General features: G+C 36.6%; 1 protein-coding gene across 6 annotated transcripts in view; it reads left to right on the top strand.

Moving 5' to 3' along the window:
* Window positions 1-21,948, top strand: part of IMMP1L (inner mitochondrial membrane peptidase subunit 1) — a 42,730-nt gene that overhangs the window by 7,898 nt on the left and 12,884 nt on the right. Inside the window, exons 3-7 of one of the 6 annotated variants that reach the window (XM_054725792.1) lie at window positions 9,952-10,207; window positions 14,561-14,664; window positions 16,787-16,920; window positions 18,446-18,534; window positions 21,524-21,650. In XM_054725792.1, the coding sequence (XP_054581767.1) occupies window positions 16,816-16,920; window positions 18,446-18,534; window positions 21,524-21,650 (321 nt within the window). In that variant the 5' untranslated portion in view covers window positions 9,952-10,207; window positions 14,561-14,664; window positions 16,787-16,815. The other 5 variants (XM_054725794.1, XM_028156698.2, XM_054725793.1 and 2 more) reach the window with 5 other exon arrangements.

The raw sequence follows: 21,948 nt of genomic DNA, 5'->3' as shown, positions 1-21,948 counted from the left end.
AATTAGGCATTATTGGGTATATTTTAAGTGAGTCGCCCTATGCTACATTTCATACAGTGGGCTGTAAGAGTAACTTGTTTTGTATATCCATCCCATAATCCAGCTATCATGTTTTCTAGTACACACAGTGAACGATTCTTAAACAGAATGACATTGTGTTGGACCTCAAGTGTCGTGTCTGTCCACTTTATCATGAACCCTCACATTGCATGCATACATAGATGCTCCCAAAATTGTTTTCAAATGTGTGAGTAAAAAGTGTTTTTCTTCCTACTTTTGAGCTAAAATCTTATATATTTTGGAGTGTAGCCTGAATAAAATTGCCTGGATGTAATGTAGATTTTTTTGAAGTAATCATATATCTCCTTAAAAAGAAGGAAAAGTGACAGAAACAACATTGAGCTAAGCAAAGATTTAACAAGATAACTGATCTTACACACTTTAACAGCCTGGTCCTTTTTTAATAGCCATTGGGAAAACCTGTGAAATCTACTCTTAATTGGGATTATGGAGAATTATGCATACTAACTTGTTTCTTCATTATTAAAATATTGCAATAAAAATTTGAAATGTAGACCAAGAAAATAAAATTGTGCTTCAGGAAAACAGTCATTTAAAAGTGAAATGCATTTCACTGCTCACCCAATTATAAACTACTAGAGGCCCGGTGCATGAAAATTCACGCACTGGAAGGGGGGTCCCTCAGCCCCACCTGCTCCCTCCCACAGTCAGAGAGCCCTTAGGGGCGGGAGGTGACCCAGCGATCAGGGGAATGCAACGCCCCATCACACCTCTGCTGCTGCCACTGCCAGCAGCACAAGCCTTGGCTGGCTCTGATTACCTGAGCCTCGGGCAGCCACCATCCGAGGCTTTCCTGTGCCTCAGGCTGGCCCTGGCGGCTAGGGGGCTGAGGGGACTGGGGGACTCCGGAGGCAGGTGGCCCAGCGGGGCTGAGGGAAATGGGCGCCACCATCTTTGAGGGCGTGGCAGTCAATTAACATATTCCCTCCTTATTGGTTGTGGGCACTGCCATCTTTGAGGGCAGGGCAGTCAATTAGTATATTCCCTCCTTATTGGCTGTGGGCGCCGCCATATTTGAGGGCGGGCAGTCAATTAGCATATTCTCTCCTTATTGGCTGTGGGCACCACCATCTTTGTTATGGTGTGAGGGTCAATTAGCATATTCCCTCTTTATTAGATAGGATTGCATGTGAATTAAAAAAAACCTGGGTAAGGAGTGTTGTGAGATGACAGAAGATTTGGGGAAGATGGACAATTACTATCCCAGGACAACAGATATCACTATGATGATTTCCTACATCAGTGAGGTGTTTTTAAATTTGACAGTGCATTTCTTCTCAAACTTATTAAGTCAACAAATTTTACATTTGCATTTAGGGAAAAATAAAGGGCTTCATGTAGATTTCTGCAATGAGAACATATTTCAGAATTTGCCTTGTGAACAAAGTATCTGAGAGGCCCAAAGCGAGGCATAGCTATTTCTAGGATACATTTGAGATCAGTATGTGGTGGAAGCGCAAAATGACACAACCCCCAAACCATTTGTGGGAGTTTATTACATACTAGAGGCCCAGTGCATGATTGAATCATGCATGTGTAGGGTCCCCTACACTCTTTCGCTTTCAATTGCGGGGGAGCTGAGTGCCTGTCCGCTGGTGTACCAGGCCTTTCAGAAGCCTCCGGCTCAGTGGAGGCTTCTGAAAGGTCTGGTGCCAGAGCAGACAGGCACCCAGCTCCTCCGCTTTTGATAGTCCACGGTGGGACGTGAGCTCGCTGCCCCAGAGGCCCCTTCTATTCTGCAGCACAGCCATGGTGCAGACGCTGAGCTCGTGCCGCCGCTGGCGACATGAGCTCAGCGTCCCGCCGGCCCAATCGGCTACCCCGGCCACCCCGAGTCCCGCCCCCTGCGCCTCCCGCTGGCCCAATCGTGGGCGTAGCGGAGTGATGGTAATTTACATATTACCATTTTATTAGGTAGGATATGCTTATGTACTTATAATATAACACATGTATACGAGTTTTCATTATATTTTTTTCTTTTTGTGGTGGCAAACTATTGAAAACACCCTTAATGTCTACCCATAGTGTAGTTGTTAAATGATCTGTAGCCTATTTATACAGCTTTAAAAAAAAGAAAGGATGTTCTCTATATGCAGATTTGGAAGTTTTCAAACATACATTGTTATTTGAAAAGAGCAGAAGTCAAACAATGTCTTGTAAACTACTTTTTGTGTTAACCCTTTGCACTCACTTGCTTTTTTCTCGATTCCTTTATTCTAATGCTAACTGTGTCGAGTCACACTCAACATCCGAGTGCAAAAGGTTAAGGGAGGGGAATCAAAATATAAATATATTTAGAGATGCTTATATTTGCATAAAGAAAATCTGGAAGGGTATACAAATCTATTGAGTTGAAAATTTGATTAAATGAATTATCTCAGAATCCTTAGTGTTTTCCTATTTTCTTATGACAAGGATTTTGAATGCTTTTGTGTATCTGTGTGTAAAACTGCCTTTTAAATGAAAGCTCTATATACAGAAAAGTACACATATTATAAGTAGACAGCTCAATGAATTTTTCAGAAGCCAAATAAACCTATGTAATTAGCACTTAGATAAAGAAAAAGAATATTAACAGCACCCTAGAAGACACTGTCATGTTTCTTTTCAGTCACTATTTGCCTCCCTGCACGAGAATAACCCCTACCCTGAGTTTTAGTAGCATCATTAGTTTTGCTTGTATTTATCCTATCTATTAAAAGAGTAATATGCAAATTGACCATCACTCCAATACACAAGATGGCTGCCCCCATGTGGACACAAGATGGCCACCACAAGATGGCCAGCAGGGGAGGGCAGTTGGGAGGGACCAGGCCTGCAAGGGAGGGCAGTTGTGGGCGATCAGGCCAGCAGGGGAGGGCAGTTGGGAGGGACCAGGGCTGCAAAGGAGGGCAGTTGACGGCAATCAAGCCTGCAAGGGAGGGCAGTTAGGGGTGACCAGGTCGGCAGAGGAGAGAAGTTGGGGGCGACCGGGCCTGCAGGGAAGGGCAGTTGGGGGGGACCCAGGCCTGCAGGGGAGAGCAGTTGGGGGTGACCAGGCCTGCAGGGAAAGGCAGTTAGGGGTGACCATGACTGCAGGGGAGGGCACTTAGGGGCAATCAGGCTGGCAGGGGAGCAGTTAGGCATCAATCAGCCTGGCAGGGGAGTGGTTAGGGGGTGATCAGGTTGGCAGGCAGAAGTGGTTAGGGGCAATCAGGAAGGCAGGCAGGCGAGCAGTTGGGAGCCAGCAGTCCTGGATTGTGAGAGGGATGTCCGACTGCCTATTTAGGCCCGAACTCGACATCCCTCGAGGGGTCCCAGATTGGAGAGGGTACAAGCTGGGCTGAGGGACACCCGCCCCCATCCATGAATTTCGTGCACCGGGCCTCTAGTATTTTATATAGAATTATACAGTCTATTTTATGTGTGGTTTCCTTTGCTCAACTTTATGTCTTGAGATTTGTCCATATTGTTGCATGTAGTCGTATTTTGTTCATTTTCATCGCTGCATGTCATCATATGACTGTATCACAACTATTTTTTATCCATTCTGTTAATGGACATTTTGGAGGTTTCCATATAACATTGCTATAAAGATTGTAATACATATCTCTTCACTAATATATTTACATGTTTCTTTTGATGATATAGCTAGGAGCAAAATTATTGTATCATAAGAATATATGTCCAACTTTAATCAGTATTGCCAAACAGTTTTCTAAAGTGGTACTAGTTTACATTTATATGAGAGCTCTAGTTGCTCCTCGTCTTTGCCAACACTCGATTCTTTTACCCATCTCTATATTTTTCAGATTCTGATGTGTATGAACAGTAAATCAGTATCGTTTTACTCTTTAGTTCCCTGATGATTAATGAAATTGAGCACCTTTTCATATGATGTATATTGCCTATTTCATTATTCTCTTTTGTGAAGTACCTGTTCATTTCTCTTGCCCACGTTTCTGTTGGGATGTCTATTTCTTTGACTTGTAGATGTTCTTTATATATTTGGAATATGAGTCCTTCATCTAATAGAGGTATTGCAAACATTTCTCCTGCTCTGAGGTTTGCCCTTTCAATTTATTAATAGTGCTTTTGATGAACAGATGATTATGACTTTAAAGTCGTCTAGTTTGTCATTTATGTTTAGTGCTTTTTACCTCTTGTTTAAGATATATTTGTCTATTCCAAAGGTGTTCTGTATTCTGTATTGTTCTCTAAAAGTATTATTGTTTTACAGTTTATACCCATAATTTTAGATTGTATTTTCATGTTAGGCAATTTTGCTCTGCTTTTTAGACTCAAAAATCTATATCTCTAAACTGAAAAGGGAGATGGATTTATGTTAATGGCCATACTTATTTGCTTTTTTACTAAATACTCCCTTAAGAAAAAAGTATGTTTATCTATGTTTGCCTCAACTGTAACTTTAATGTACTTCTTTATGTTGTTTGCCTGTAAAGCTAATTTTACAAGATTATTCAGGGAAGGATTTCTGGGGTGGGAAAATAAATGTTATGATTTTCAATAATACTAGTAATCATAAAAATTTTTATCCATGAAATATAAAGTTTGGGGAAGTATTTACAGACACAATGCCAGTTACCTCATTTAAGTATAGTTCATTCTGTTAAAGTTTGGGATATTTCAGCGAGGGAAAAATTGCTTTTGTCATCAAAGCAATATGAAATGCTGGCTATTAACCTGAGAATTATTTTTATAAGCTTCTTTTTAATTATTTTGATTGTAGGTAGGTGAGCATTCATTTGTGTATAAGTTATAAACATTCACAAGGCTTTCAGTGATACTTATTATTATTCAGAAGTATATGAGACATATGTTCTGATTATGTGCCATTTGTATTGCAGAAAAGTGTTTTTATATACTCTAATATTTTAGTTTTTATCTTGTCAGTAATGTATATTATTAACTTATTGTATTACTTAAGTCTACATTTATATTTCTTAATGAGAAATTGCCTGTTTAAAAATGCATTTTGTCTGTGATCACAGTGCTGAAATTATAGAAAGGTGATAGTTCTTGACTCTTAACTAAGCACTTAGATATTTTTCACTTGTCATCTACATTTCTTAGTTTAAAGCATCAAATTAAGTAATATTTTATCTTGGCTTTTATTTTAATTCATGCATTTAAAAACTGAAATTCAGATAAAAGGTAGTTTCAAAATAAATTCAGTATATTATTTATGAGTGGAGCAACACATTAGCATTGGGTTCACAATAGATCATATCGCTTTTATTCCATCTTACAAGCTTAGCAGCACAAACAGAATAATCAACATATTATTTGGCTGTCATCTGCTGAACAGAAACCAGAGATCACAAGGAGGTTTTCCCTCGCTGTGGTGATGGCCTTTTTGTTCCAAGCCCCCATCTGGGAGGGCCATGGTGTGTTATCATATGGAACGCGGGGTTTTCTGTAATCTGCTTAGCTGCACTGCAGTTTGAATCTTCATTCCATGTTTGTGTAATTTATAATTTTAATGAGACCATGGCTCTTGTGGGCTTTGAAATATATTAAAAGCTCTTTTGTGCATATGCTTTTGTTCTTGCTTAATAGGCTCAGTGTATTTAAAACTGATGAATTTTTATTCATGAATTTGGATGTCTGGGGATTAACTTAGACTGAATATCATTGCTCTCATATATTGATGGTTAGAAAGTTTTTTTTTATTATTATTATTTTGTTTTTATATGTGTGTGTTTGTCTGTGTCTGTGTATATATGTGATACTTGTAACCAGGAAAGGAAAGAAATACTTAATTATAAAAGGGTAGGAAAAAGTGGCATGGCTAGGTTATAAAGAACTGATTTAGATGTTATCCATCTTATTTATTGATACTTATGTTTCATCTTCAGACTTAGTATTTTATATAAATATTATAAAGGAATAATTATGAAAAAGCAACTTTAAAATGAGTTAATACTTTACATACTACTGTTTATAGAAATTCCCAATGTGTGACAAAGGTAGACTTTGTATTTTAATTGTATAATATCAATTTTCTTTGGTTATTCTAAATTTACCATTAACTTTCTTTACTTAAATTAGGTATACATTTTATATTTTAACCATCTACAGTTTTCCTTGTTTCTGTAAAGCTATTTTTGTTAATGAAATTTTTTAAACCTACATTGATGGATAATGAAATGACTAATGGAAAAGCAGCCTTCTAATGATTTACAAAATTGAACTTTTTTATTTTTCTAAAATTGTGAGATATACTAAATGCTTCAAATCTCTATAGTTATTACTTATTATGTATTTGAAAAATTTGAATATAAATAATTATATAGCACGTTAGAAAAAAAATCATGGCACTTGGTAGATGCAGACATGTTTTTTGAAGTTGCTGTCTATTGGACTCAATGAATGGTATACTGAGACCTTAGTAGTCTTTTATGAAGTTGCTCAAGATGTACTTTTTCTAAAAGCCTATGCTTACTGGACTAAAACATTTTTCTAACTACAAAATATTATTATTATTTTTTGTTCACAATGGTCAGTAATTTGGCTAGTCCCTCCTTCCTCACTACCGTTAAGCTAGAGATAGGAAATAGATTCTAAAATAACTATATTTTCTTCTTTCTTTAGTAAGCTTATCTACCAGATTTAACACTAGGATGTTTGTTCTTCCATAATAACCCTCTGTTTTAGTATTTTTATTAGTTGTACAATTTTAGTTAGATTAAGAATATATTATTAAAAATATGTAATCTGCTAAAACAGTGCTGTCCAATAGAAATATGAGTCATATATGTATTTTATTTAACCTGCTATATCTAAATTACTATCTTTTCAACATGTAATTAATATATAAACTACTAGAGGCCCAGTGCACAAAATTTGTGCACGGAGGGGGTGTGGGGGAAGGGGCTTGTCCCTCAGCCCAGCCTGCACCCTCTCCAATCTGGGACATCCTTTCACAATCCAGGACTGCTGGCTCCCAACTGCTCTCCTGCCTGCCTGCCTGCCTGCCTGCCTGCCTGCCTGCCTGCCTGATTGCCCCTAACTGATTCTGCCTGCCAGCCTGATCACCCCTATCCACTCCTCTGCCAGCCTGATCGATGCCTAACAGCTCCCCTGACAGCCTGATTGCCCCTAAGTGCCCTCCCCTGCCGGCCTGGTCACTCCTAACTGCCCTCCCCTGCAGGCCTGGGTCTCCCCCAACTGCCCTCCCCTGCCGGCCTGGTCACCCCTAACTGCCCTCCCCTGCTGGCTGGGTCTCCCCCAACTGCCCTCCCCTGCAGGTCTGGTCACACCCAACTGCCCTCCCCTGCTGGCCTGGTCCCCCCCAACTACCCTCCCCTGCAGGCCTGGGTCCACCCGAACTGTTCTCCCCTCTAGGCCTGGTCCCTCCAAGTGCCCTCCCCTGCTGGCCTGGTCCCCCCCCAAGTGCCCTCCCCTGCAGGCCTGATGCCTTAACTGCCCTCCCCTGCAGGCCTGGGTCCCCCCCCCCCAACTGTTCTCCCCTCCAGGCCTGGTCCCCCCAACTGCTCTCCCCTGCAGGCCTGGTCCCCCCCCAACTGCCCTCCCATGCAGGCCTGGTCCGTCCCAACTGCTCTCCCCTGCTGGCCTGATCGCCCACAACTGCCCTCTCTGCTGGCCATCTTGTGGTGGCCATCTGTGTCCACATGGGGGTGGCCATCTTTGACTACATGGGGGTGGCCATCTTGTGTGTTGGAGTGATGGCCAATTTGCATATTAACTCTTTATTATATAGGATTTTATTTTTGTTTGTACTAAGTCTTCAAAGTCCAGTGTATATTTTATTCTTACAATACCTCTCAGTTTGGAGTAGTCACATTTCAAGTGCTCAATAGCCATATATAACTAGTGGCTACTTTATTAAACAGTATAACTCTGAAGTATTTCATGTAAATATCATAACAGAAATGTGTATTTTTTGCATTCCTCATTATTTTCCTAATAATATTCTAATCGAGCTAATCAAAGAGTATACACATGCTATGTAGTTGAAGTTTACACAGTACTGTTGGGTTATACATGACTGTTTAATACACAAAATCAAAATTATGTCACCTGACTCCTGAGTACTTAACAGATATTGTATAGATATGCTTAAAGATACTGTGATTATAAGGAGAAAATGGCTAATATAAGGGATGTGGTATGTTCCTCAGCAATTGTGGGCAAATAGAACTTGTCAAATAAGCCATATTTCAAGTATACCAAGGAGATTAGTTTTACATGAATCCCATGGCAAATCTCAATACTTTTTTTAATTCATAAAGTTGAGAATTCCTCTTCGCATGCTTATAATTTTTCTGTGTTTGCATGATTTGCATGAATGATAGGAATCTTTCTTTTCATATAATTTTGCTTAGAGCTGGTATAGCTTTAAACTTCTTAGAAGAAAAAAGCTTAATATAAATTATTGTTTTCTAAATATCTCTAGGATTCTATACAGTTAAAATGCTCTGTATATATTCCAATATAAGAAGTTATTTCATTACTCTAAAAACATATTGTTGCCGAAACCAGTTTGGCTCAGTGGATAGAGCGTCGGCCTGCGGACTCAAAGGTCCCGGGTTCGATTCCGGTCAAGGGCATGTACCTTGGTTGCGGGCACATCCCCAGTGGGGGTGTGCAAGAGGCAGCTGATCGATGTTTCTCTCTCATCGATGTTTCTAACTCTCTATCCCTCTCTCTTACTCTCTGTAAAAAATCAATAAAATATATTAAAAAAAACAAACAAACAAACAAACAAAAAAAACATATTGTTAAGTACTCTAAAACCTTGAATTGTAATTGATTTGAATGGATTCAAATATCTTAAAATACAAAACGATGAAGGTGCTTTGTATAAAATACTGCTTCTGTACTTTATAAAAGTAGAGACCTTGTGTGTAATTGACCTTGCTCAAGTATGGTTTAGAGAGAAAATGATATGTTCATGAGATCTCTGAATCTTTCATATTTTCTAAATTTTGAGGGAATTGAGCTAATTCATATGTAATCTAGCTTATATAGATATTGGCTGATGTTTGTATTCTTTCACTCACTTAAATTTTTATTGACTTCTTTCTGTGACTTCTACATTTAAAGTGTTGGCACAAAATGTTAAGCTATTCTTTAAACAATACCTCTAGTTTTTTGGAGCTGATAAGTCCATCCATTGATTTCCTAATTTTATTATGTACACAGTGAATTGTAATCCAAGATTACAGCAAACAAGATGTTAATTTCAAGCCATAATCTATGTACATTTCAATTACAGAGCGTGATTGTTATAGAAGCACAGAATAAAAAGGAATAACATTTGTGCTATCCTCACAGGAGCTGTCAATAAAAGATGTAATGGGGGATTTAGGAATCTGGAAACGGCCAACTAATTTATGTGAATCTATTTTATTTCAGCTAGAAAGACCAAGCTCCTTTTCGTCTGTACTGCATATTGCAGAGCACAGGCTGTCTATAGAAAACCAGGCGGCTGCATATGGATAGTCCCTTGATATCATTCACTTGCTGTGTAATCTTATTATGCAAAGTTCTAATCTTCACCTAGAATGAATGCCTCTGGGTCAGGATATAGTCATATCAGGGTTTTTGAGGTCATGTTTTGTGATCCTTAGCTTATTCTTCTAAGTAGGGCTGGGATTTAAAGGGTATTCCCCAGACGCTGGCCAAGATAGACAGCAGAACCTGCTGCCTTTTTGGAAGACAAGACCAACATGAGGTCCCCGGTAGGATTAAACTTGATTTGTAGCTGTAGGATTTTTTAACAGATGTATTATTGGACAGGGAATAGGGGGCCACCAGCACAGCAAAATTGAATCATGACTGGCATTCTCAGGGAGTTTGCTGCCTGCTAAAACAGCAGCTGCATGTGGATTTGACTTCTTTCAGGTGAAGCGACTTCCAGTCATTTGGAAAGGATGGGATGAAAAGGAACCTTGGTGATAATTTTGATGTCTGCAAGATTTAGTACCAGTGTAATGGGATTATCGGTAACACCTTCACTGCAGAAAAAGCCACCTGGCGCTATAACTGGCAGCAACTGAGAACTAATCCTTTCCCATCTCTTGGATGTCATTTATGAAGCTGAAAGCGATTTCTATCCTGCTAACTGTGATTAATTTTATAAACAACAACAAAAAATCAGGTGATCAAGGCAAAGAATATGCTTTCTATTAATTATTTAAAATATGGAGCTTTAGCTATTTGACTTATAAATTATGTAAGACATGTAAACTATAAACTATGTATGAGTTAAAATTCATTTAAATGTTCAAGTAGAAATGATGATTAATAATGTCTTTTATACTTTTTCCAGTTGAGTGATGTAGTATAATTGCTATTGGTGAAGATTTATATTTGAGATTAAATATTAAATTAAATACATCAGTGTTCTTTTGGGTATAAAGCCATTATCATTAAATTAAGTAAAATTTGTATAGGTGTAAGGAATCAGAATAATTTATTTTTTTCATACAGTTTAACTGCTTCTTTTCCTGCTGATTAAGTGATTTTAGTAAATAAAACATTTTATGATATAAAAATATATAGACACATTTTTTATAATTACAGTAATGCTAGCTGATGAGAAGGGCTCTTTCTGAAAGTATATGTATGTTCTTACTATGTAAAAGTCCTAAAATAATATTAATACGAAATAGACTTATTTTTCTAAAATCAGAAATTCTTAGTCAAAGTTTTCCTTTAGTAGATGGGGATTCAGTTATTTGCTCTGAAATCATGTATTCATTAATTGAGGTTTATTTTTTAAGCATTTTATTTCAACTAAAACTTTATCAAGTACTTTGTTTAGAGGTGTTATTTTAATATTCTTCTCTTACACAGTCCAGAATAAACTGAGAGAAAATGAAGTGAAATTATCCCATCAGTCACCCAAACAGTATGCAACATAACTGCCAAGACTAGAAAAGATAATTAGTGTTGTCAGTGTTATGATCCTAGAGTACTTACTTTTAAAATATTCATAGAACTTGATTTTTATCTTATTGTTTTTTATTTAGTAGCTTTGTCTTTTAAGAAATAGATTAGAAAATCTTAATCTTGTTTTTAGGCTCTTAAATCTTACCTAAATATAGGTGACTAAAATATTTTTTGAAATTACAATAACTAAAATATAATTATCCATTATGAATGATATATTGATTTATTTAAAGCCTCTGTTTACATATAATACATTTTGTTCTCCATATTTTCTTTCTTAGAAAAATCAATAAATGCAATATAATAAATTTATGTAGAGATCTTTGGTCAAACGTACCTAGCAAACTTGTCATTCTTCATGGATTTTGTTTTAACTGGATCTAAGCTATTGTATTTGCAAATGTGTTTCTTCGTTTGTTGTCACATTTAAAATTAATGAATGAGAAAGCTTAATATTTTTACTGAACTGCATTGTGCTAGTTTATAAAGGACTTTTTTAGTCTTCTATTTCTATTTTTGCTACTGGAATACCTGTCTATTTAAAATTCTGTTACCATAATGAAAGATCTATCTATGAAATAAGTGGTCTAAAATATTTCTCTTATCTTCATAATATAATTAATTTTATTTTAAATATAAAATATTTGATTTATATGTCATTTAAAATTATTTTTCCAGGTAGTGTATTTTATCATGATAACTTTCTAAAGTATAAAGTAGTTAATAGTATTAAATAATTATTTTTTAAAAATATCTTTCTTTTCAAAACAAAATTTGTTTGAAAACTTTTATTAAACATGGTTACTTTTCTGCTTTTTATTTACTTGGTTACTGAATGGCTCTTGAAAATTACTATTTTTTCTTTCTCTGTCCTGGGCATTATTCTTATTTGATTAGAGATGGTTATTTCATTTGGAAAGTCCCAAATAAAGTCCTATTAATTAAATTCACTATTAACATATAAGGCCTTCTCAGTGATATACATTCTTTTCAGATATAGATTACTTGAATTTAATACCTTATTGACAACTTATAAGAAATTTGGCTTATCTTCAAAAGCTACTACTATTAACTTAGTAAGTGACTCATAATTATGTCAGTAAGAGTTAAGGGAGTTATTTTTGGAGACGAGAGAGAGAGATACAGGGTTAGAGAAATTAGAAGAAAATGTTTTTTAAAAAGGAATAAATAAGGTACAATAAATAATAAGGGAATTCTTAATTATTTAAGGGATGATAAACTATTTTTTCTCTTTTGATAGTTTATGAGTCTTAGCATCATACTAAAGGGCCATGCTTTAACTGTAGACTGGCACAGCTACAGCTAGTCAGTGATAATGCTCAATGGTATTTGTTCCATTTGAATGCATATCCTTCAACTATTGCTTGTACAACTTGTATATTGTCCTGAGATACATGGATTATATAGCCTATATATATAGGTTTTGCTATTTCACTCTTTGGGGGATGGTACTTGATTATATTAAAAGTGTCAACTGTTTATGCTTTATAAACATAAAATGAGTTTTTATTTTTATTATATATGTATGTATATATATAATAAACTTTAGAAGATAACATTGGATTTTAAAAAATAACTGAAATATTAGCATTATAAAGTTTATTTGATGAAAATTTATAGAATTATCTCAACATTAACATTCAGTTTACAATGATGGTTAAATTTTGTCAAGTTTCTGAAAGTATTTACTATGTCTCAGTGGCCTCAAATGACAGCACAGTTTTTTTCTGGCCTTCCTTTCTGGGAACTTATTAAAACTACAGATTCTTCAGCCTTGCTCCCACAGATTGTCATTCTTGAGCTCTGTGATGGGTGCCTAGGAGTTTTGATTTTGAATTTAGTTCTCAGGTTATTGTGATGCTGCAGTCAGATTTAAAACGGTATTTACTGCTCTAAACCTTAAAGGATTTCCAATTATTTCCTCTGGCAATGAATCAAAATAAATAGGTTTAAGAAAAATCTTCATAGATTATGGGAATCAGAGGTCTTTGAATTTATAGTCCTAGAAAATAAAAAAAATACCCTCTGCACAAGTCTTACAGTAGATTTAACATTATAGATTTGAACAACTCATGAGCAGCCTTGAAGGTGATTTTGAAATGGCAGGAATTTGAATTACTTTGATAGAGAGGCTGCTGTGTGAGTGAATTATTTAGCTATTGAGCAGAGTACATCACTCAGCATCCATGTCTTAATGAGTCTTTGTTGTTCTCTCCTAGTCACAATAACTTCCACTCAGCTTCTGAAATGGACATATATCTTTCAGTTACTTTATATATATATCATTATATGGGAAAATGTATTTTGTGTAGGTTTTCTTGAATTTGATAAATCATAGAAGTCTCAGGAATGTCATAAGTCTGCTGCTTTTTCTTATCCAAATGAAGGTATATGTAGCTAAGGGATTTGTCTTCGGCTTCACATCTACTTCTCTCTCCTCACCTTTTCCTAATGTGAACATTTTATGATTGTTAATATATTTATTAACTGTTCCTCTTATTAAAACAAGAAATTACGATATTAATCACTTTGGCTGCTTATAATTTAAAATGAATGCATTCCTGTAAACTGATAGTCTCAATTAACATTGACACTTTGCATTTTTTTTCCTGTTTCTGAAACAAAATGCTTTCTCTTTTTTAAAAAGGAATTCCAGACCTGAACAACCAGGTGGATGTTTTCCTTGGGGCTTAGTGTATTCTGAAATCACTTCACCAATATCAAAAGATGGATAGATCTAAATCAAGCTCTTAGGCTTGTACCCCTATTCTAGAAACTTATAGGGATGGAGGAATGCCTAGTTTCTTTTCAGCTTCAGGGGTTCACTCAGCTCCAACTTTTTAGTTAGGCTTTTTTTTTTTTCTTTGTAATCCTTACCTGAGGATATGTTTTTATTGAATTTGGAGAGAGAGAGAGAGAGAAGAGAGAGAGAGAGAGAGAGAGAGAGAGAGAGAGAGGCATCAACATTGAACATAGATCTGCCGCCTCCCTTATGCACCCTGATGAGGGATTCAACCTGCAACCCAGGTGTGTGCCTGACAGGATATGGAATCTGTAACCTTTTGGTGTAGGGACAATGCTCCAACCAACTGATCCACCCAGCCAGGGCATTTTTAGTTTTAACATCAGTCCAACCTCTCTCTTTCCCATGATTCTCATCAGCCATTTGGAGATCTTCCTTAGTGAAATCTTCATGGTTTTTGTTTGTTTGTTTGTTTTTTTGTTTAATTTTGTTAGGTTTTCTTTTTCTTAATAATTTTATAAATTCTCTACATATTCTGGATGTCTCCATTAGTTTTTGAGCACTGACTTGCTTTCTGCCCTATGCTATTGCTCCTAATGGGAAATGATATTTGGAAACCAAAGTCTGCCTGCTAAGTGTGCCCATTACTACTGCAGAGTCCTTGCTTCTTTCAGTGGAAGGGCTAGGATGGTATTTTATATAGGCAGGAAGGCAGACAAACACAAACGTATCTATTTAATTAAATTTCTTTTGATACCTTCTACTTATACCTAACCTCCCATTCTATACTTATAGCTTCTTTCTCTGACATTGAGAATCCTGATATTTACTCATTTGTACTATCTGAAATATACAACCAACAACAAACCTACCATCAAGGATCCTGAAATGAGGCTTAGGTAATATGACAGATCTATTGCTGTTATGGGAGCAGGAGAGTCATACGGGAGTCAGTGTAACAGTGATTAAGTTCTTGACTCCATTTTCCAATTTTGTGATGTTCATCATGTAAGTTTACTACTTGTAGGCTCATTTTTCTTATCTATAAAATGAGGACGGTAATAATATCTACCTTACAGAGGTTAATTTGTAAAGCTTGACAGATAGCAAGTATTGAGCAAATGTTAATTATTAATCCTTTGCACTCTCTTGCTTTTTTCTCGATTCCTTTATTCTAATGCTAAACGTGTCGAGTCACACTCGACATCCGAGTGCAAAAGGTTAATATTATTGTGTTTTAGTAGTTTTTATCTGAGAGTAATACATAGTAGCCTAGGCATAAAACATTATTTGAGAAACTAGAAGCCTGGTGCACGAAATTCGTGCACAGGGTTGGGTGTCCCTCAGCCCAGCCTGCACCCTCTCCAATCTGGGACATCCCTCTCACAATCCAGACTGCTGGCTCCCAACTGCTCGCCTGCCTGCTTTCCTGATTGCCCCTAGCCGCTTCTGCCTGCCAGCCTGATCACCCCCTAACCACTCCCCTGCCAGACTGATTGATGCCTAACTGCTCCCCTGCCAGCCTGATTGCCCCTAATTGCCCTCCCCTGCCAGCCTTATTGCCCCTAACTGCCCTCCCCTGCCAGCCTGGTCACCCCTAACTGCCCTCCCCTGCCAGCCTGGTCCCCCCCAACTGCTCTCCGCTGCAGGCCTGGGTCCCCCCCAACTGCCCTTCCTTACAGGCCTGGTCGCCCCAACTTCCCTCCTCTGCTGGCCTGGTCACCCCTAACTGCCCTCTCCTGCAGGCTTGATCACCCCAACTGCCCTCCCTTGCAGGCCTGGCCCCTCCCAACTGCCCTCCCCTGCCGGTCTGATTGCCCACAACTGCCCTCTCTTGCAGGCCTGGTCCCTCCCAACTGCCCTTTTCTGCTGTCCATCTTGTGGTGGCCATCTTGTGTCCACATGGGAGCAACCATCTTGTGTGTTGCAGTGATGGTCAATTTGCATATTACTCTTTTATTAGATAGAATACTTGAAACGTAGTTGTAACAGGTAAACAGAAAGGAGATAATAGATACTAGGAACATTTTAGATGAATATTATTAATATTTTAATTTTATATAGCTTTTAAAATACTTGATATGGTTCTTTATGCTGTCTTACTGTATTCATGTGTTAATTATTATATTAATAGTTAAGCTGACAACTGAATGTAACTTCATAATTTCCACAGTGCTTTCACACTATTGAATGTGATCCTCAGATCCATTCTGTGAGATATTTCCATTTTTGGAGGCCCAGAGAAGTTAAGTAATTCATTGACAATCACACAAGTTAATAAAAGGACCAATTTAATGCTAGAATTTCCATGTACCTATTCTAGTGCTTTCTTTTATTATATTATGATAAGAACTGATGTAAGATAGCAGGGAACAATATGAAAAACTATTACTAGTACTTTGCAAGAGTTAATATCTTTCTATAGATGTCTGCCTTAATACCAAGAAATAACCAGGACATGAAAGGGGACAGACAAGTTGAGTCTACTAGTTATCTAATCCTATATAATAAAAGCATAATATGCAAATTGACCGAACAGCTGAACGACCATCCAGACGGCCCTCTGGATGGCCATCGGGATGATGCTATGACACCCACTGGTGCCAGGCCAGCCAAGGTGGGTGTGATGCGATTGGTCCGGGGCCTGGCTATCGCCCCATGATCACCTCACAGAGGGAGGCCCAGGCACCGGCCAGTGGGCTGCGGTGGGTGGGTGGGCCTCCAAAGCCTGGGTCCAGGGTGCCAGAGGGAAGCCGGTGCCTGCAGCTGGGGGAAGGAAGGCCTACTCTTGCACAAATTCTTTGCATTGGGCCTCTAGTTCATATATAAACCCAGTGTATTTGAATAAAATCTCTGTTCAGTAGATCAAAATACTTAAGTGTCTATAATTTGTCATTTAAAAATATTTTTAGCAGAAATGAGAGTACACTCTAGGTGATCATAAAATATATTACAATAAAACTATTTCTTAAGTGTTTTAAAATAGTATTGTTCATGAAACTTTCTGAAATTTACCATCAGGCCAATGGTGACAGAGTCTACATAGAACTATGCTTCGTGGTGTTCTGGGGAAAACCTTTCGACTTGTTGGCTATACTATTCAGTATGGCTGTATAGCGCATTGTGCTTTTGAATATGTTGGTGGTGTTGTCATGGTAAGTTTTTACTTTCGAGAAAGTAATCATTTTAAATATATACCTTTTTAAATAGAAGGAAAATGTGTTTTTCCCTTTATTATAAAGTTTGACTGTTTAAACAAAATCTTCCTAAATATGTAAGAGAATGTATTTGTATTGGCACTGATATAAAATATAAGAACCATTATTTTAAATATGGTTCTATATTCTGTTTCTGACAGGGAACAGAAGGCCCTATTAATACACTAAGAATAATAGTTTATACCATTTATTGAAAGCTAAAATGTTCTAGGATATATTTGATGTTTTACAATTATTAACACATTTAATCTTTACACTCTGTGAGATACTTAATAGAAATCCACTATACATATGATGAAACTGAGGCTCAGAAAGCTTAAGTAACTTGGTCCATGTCTCACAGTTGGTAAGTAGACTTGGAATTTCAACACAAATTTTTCTCCAGTTTTCAAAACTGCTCCTCTTAACCGTTGTGTTTAACTGTCATTAAAACAAATGATTATTCTGTCTTGTGTTAATATTAAAATGTTAAAGATGCCCCCCAATGATATTTTTAAATATAGCATTATGAATCTATCAGCCATTACTGTACTAACCTTTTAGAAATTATGTAAATGAAATAATTGATTGAATGTCTAATTAGTGGGTTTTGTTAGTGGTGTTGCTGTTTTTATCAGGTTTAGCCTAACAGATTCAGTCATACAACTTCAGGTATTCAGCAAATAAATATATTTAACTGAGACCACCCCCTCTTGGAGTTTTAAAATTTCCAGTGGGCTACAGAGGTAGCAAACATGAACTTTCATTGTGTTCTTTATTATTTTCTGCCTGGGTAGGAAGATTTGACTAAAAATTATTTACACATAAGTGGAGTAATAGAGACTGTTGTTTTTAGACTTTTTAGGTAGCAATGACCACTTTATTATAGCTCTGAGGTATATATAGAGATTATTGTTTTAAAATATACTAATATGAAGTCTTAAAGTGCATCTTATTATGCCAATATTTTTTTCAGTATAAAATATAAGTTGCAGCCCCATCAATGGGTGAGCTACTCTCTTGGAAGAGAAGAAAAGGCATCAACTCATTGCAAATAATATGATACTATTTAATAAATCACTGATATTTGACAATAATAAGAAAATAAAGCATTCATTTATTCATTCAACATGTTTTTTTGAGTATCAACTTTATGCCAAGCCCTGGCAACACGAGAGACAAGGTCCCAGGCCTCATGGAGCTTACTTTCTACCGAATGGCCCAGATTTGGAAACATAGATATTGTTATTTTATTCATGTATTATAATGTAATATCAATAAACCATTTTTAATACATTTGCTTATGTCTCCAGACTTGGTGGCCACTCTATAGAGTTGAACTTCTCTGGGTGCTGCCAGCTTATTATGAGTCATCCTCCAAGCATGGAGAACATTGGCTTGATGTCTTTCTTTTAAGCCTGCTCAGATGTTTGTTATATTTAAAAAGGTTTTCAACTCTAATTACAAAATTATGTCTTTTCAGTGTTCTGGACCATCAATGGAGCCTACGATTCAAAATGCAGATATTGTCTTTGCAGAAAATCTTAGTCGACATTTTTATGGTATCCAAAGGTATATTTGTCATAGATATATTAAATTTGTGGTGGAAATACACATAGACATTGTGTAGTTTTTTAACTTTATCTTTAAAAACTTTCTTGTAAATACAAAAGAGTGACAAGCTAGATAAAATTTTGTCTCAAATATTTTCTCTCAGTTTTGAAAAATTTTAATAGTTTCTGTGGCACGCATTGTCTCTTAGGTCATTATGCCCCATGTATCATTGTCCAAAGTAGATAGCAGGAACTTTTATTATGCACGTTCAAACCTGCCTTACTCTTTTTTGTGGGTGGGGTTTGGCTAGAATGTTTTGAGGCAAGAGTTAGGAACTTATGAACTACTTTGCATATCCAAATCATTGATTTGGTTTTTAATGTTTAAAATAATCCTATTTCTATTGATGACTGTCTTATTCTCAATGGCCTATGATGAGCACTTGATGACTTTTAGACTATAGCCCTGTTTATAGCCACGAGTGAAGGAATCTTATCTGAGTCTCCTGATTAAGTTGAAAAACTCCTTGGCAAATATTGTTTGCCACCAAATAATTTTAAATCCTATTTTAAGTGGTGTTTCCCATGCTTTGATGCTGTTTGTTCTAGTTAACTCTGTATTATTCCTTCTGAATGCATGTCAAGTATTAGTAATTTAATGTATTTTCCATAGGATACCTCTCTGATTCCCTAGAATTTTGGGTCCACTAGTTTTTCATAATTCTGCAAAAATTTTATATCAGCATTCATCTACATTAACTACAGATTTGACTCACTTGAGCTGTTATTTAGCTATGACCCAAGTAGGTTTAGGCACTCCTCTTTCACTATTCACCTTCTCAATATTCTGTTTCACATTACTGAAAAATCTTCAAAAATGGTGTGAAACTGTTCTTTGCATTTACTGATCTTACCATGAGATTCTATAGATAGAAACTATCTCTATGTCCAGCCATATGGTCTAGCATGGTTCCTAGGTAATTGTTCTTCAGATCTTTTACTCATAACAACTTCAGGATATGAGGGTTTTAAAATAAAACTTACATAATGCGTTGTATTCTAGCTTTTTCTTTTTCACTTATGTCAAAATAATATAATATAGTCTATAGATTAGTTGGAAATCAAGCCTCACTATAGCAGGAAGACAAGCTTCTGCTTCCCATGCTAAAGACCTGATTTTACTCTCATAGTTCTTGAGCATCCCTAACAAGGAGCTGAAATTGTTGGCTAAATAGTTTTTGAATGAATAGCTCAATATTGTCCTTTTTTTAAATAGATACTCTTTGCATTCAGATGGCTAATACAAATAACTACATTCAGTAAATTAATGCATATTCTTTGAAATTTTCATTTGTATTCTATTCATTCAGGGGCCCATTAGATTGAAAAATAGCTCAAAATCTGGCAGTTTTTCTATATCTGAGTATCAACTTTATGAGACATACTAAAGTAACTTTTACAACCAGAGTAGTCAGTTGGTAGCTTCTACTTTAAAAATACTACTATCCTGAGTATTCTTTTTCTTTCATCTATAGCACAGATTTCAGATACTCTTGCTTGCAGTCTGTTTCTAAAGCTTGAATAGCCATACATTTTTGGCAAAATGAAAGTCTGCATATTTGACATCTAAAGCACATGGATCTCTTTTGGGTCAAATGCACAGGACACTTATACTCGAAACACTGACAGTCTCACTACTACTTATTCTTTCAACAAATCCTATATAATAAAAGGGTAATATGCAAATGGACCCTAACAGCAGAACAACTGGTCACTATGACATGCACTGACCACCAGGGGAGCAGACATTCAATGCGGGAGCTGCCCCTTGGTAGTCAGTGGGTTCCCACAGGGGGAGCTCCACTCAGCCACAAGCTGGGCTGATGGCTGCAAGTGCAGCGGCAATGGCGGGAGCCTCTCCCGCCTCCTCAAAAGTGCTAAGGATGTCTGTCTGTTGGACATCCCCCGAGGGCTCCCAGGCTGCCAGAGGAATGTCTGACTGCCAGCTTAGGCTCGATCCCCCGGGGAGCAGACCTAAGGCAGCAGGTGGACATCCCCTGAGTGGTCCTGGACTGTGAGAGGGCACAGGCCGGGCTGAAGGGCACCCCCTCCCCGACCCACCGAGTGCATGAATTTTCATGCACCAGGCCTCTAGTAGTTAATGAACACCTAATTCACAAAATGTGCTGTACATTAGAGAGAATGTTAAGATGAATAAGGTATTGATCCTTCTTTGCAAAAGTTTATAATGACATCAAATTATTTCTGGAACTAGATATAGATAATAAGTAAATATAAGTAAAGCCTTTCAAATATGTGTGTTAGTCAATAGAATTTATTCATTTTAGCAGAAAAAGTATTTTGTTCTTGTTGAAGCATTAGTCCTACATTTTTGTCTCTAGTTTTTGAAGATCTTTCTTATTTTTCTAATACATGTAGATTGTTGCTTCTTTCATGAACTATGCCAATTTATTTTTTGTAGTATATGTTTGGGCAACTTTTAGCATGTTATTTGGTTGTGTCTTCTGATATTTTTCCTTAAATATGTATTTTTTTACTATACTATAAATTACCTGGGTTATATAATTCGTTGCTATTTTGAGCTCTAGGGAAACAAATGATGTTTCTGTCTTTTTATGTGCTCTAGAGTCTATCAATTCTCCTGGCTTAGTTAATTTGGTGCTATTTACATGAAATTGTTTTCCCATACTTTTGTTGCTAAAAATTCAGACACTAAAGTAACACAATAGGTACAGTGAAAGAAGATAATTCTTATAGAATTATCAGAAATTTTAGAATCTTCTAATAATGTTTCCATCACCCTCATCTTTGGATTCTAACACATAAAAGTCAGTCACAGAGGTTCTCAAAGTTGGTAAATGTCTGGAAGGGCCAGTACAGTGAGAGGATAAAGGGTGTGGCTATAGGTTGCTTTATAAAAGTATTATAGCAATGCTATTCATGTGCTTAATAAATAACACTGACATTTCTTTGGCTTTTTCCCTCAGAGGTGACATTGTGATTGCAAAAAGTCCAAGTGATCCAAAATCGAATATTTGTAAAAGAGTAATTGGTTTGGAAGGAGACAAAATGCTCACCAATAGTTCATCAAGTTTCTTTAAAAGCCACAGTTATGTAAGTACCAATTTCAGTTATATTATTATTAAAATTAATTGAAAACATAAAAGAAAATGACATCTATTTTGAATATAACTTAAAGTGCTGCATTCAGTGGAATTTAAGTATGTTTGTATCAAGAACCATTTGGCCATTATATTTTATATGTTTTAGTTCCTTTTAAAACCCTATATCAATATCTCAGTAATAGTTGTTGCAGGCAAGATTCATCAATAGATATCAAGATATTGGGTAAAAGTTTGAGAGAAAATAGTATATTTGCATACTCTCAAAGTATCTCACCCAAGATATTTAT

The sequence above is a fragment of the Eptesicus fuscus genome, chromosome 13 (assembly GCF_027574615.1).
Source record: "Eptesicus fuscus isolate TK198812 chromosome 13, DD_ASM_mEF_20220401, whole genome shotgun sequence".
NCBI classification, from domain to species: Eukaryota; Metazoa; Chordata; class Mammalia; order Chiroptera; family Vespertilionidae; genus Eptesicus; species Eptesicus fuscus.
Note: the sequence above shows the minus strand (reverse complement) of the source record. Positions and strands in the feature narration are given on the sequence as shown.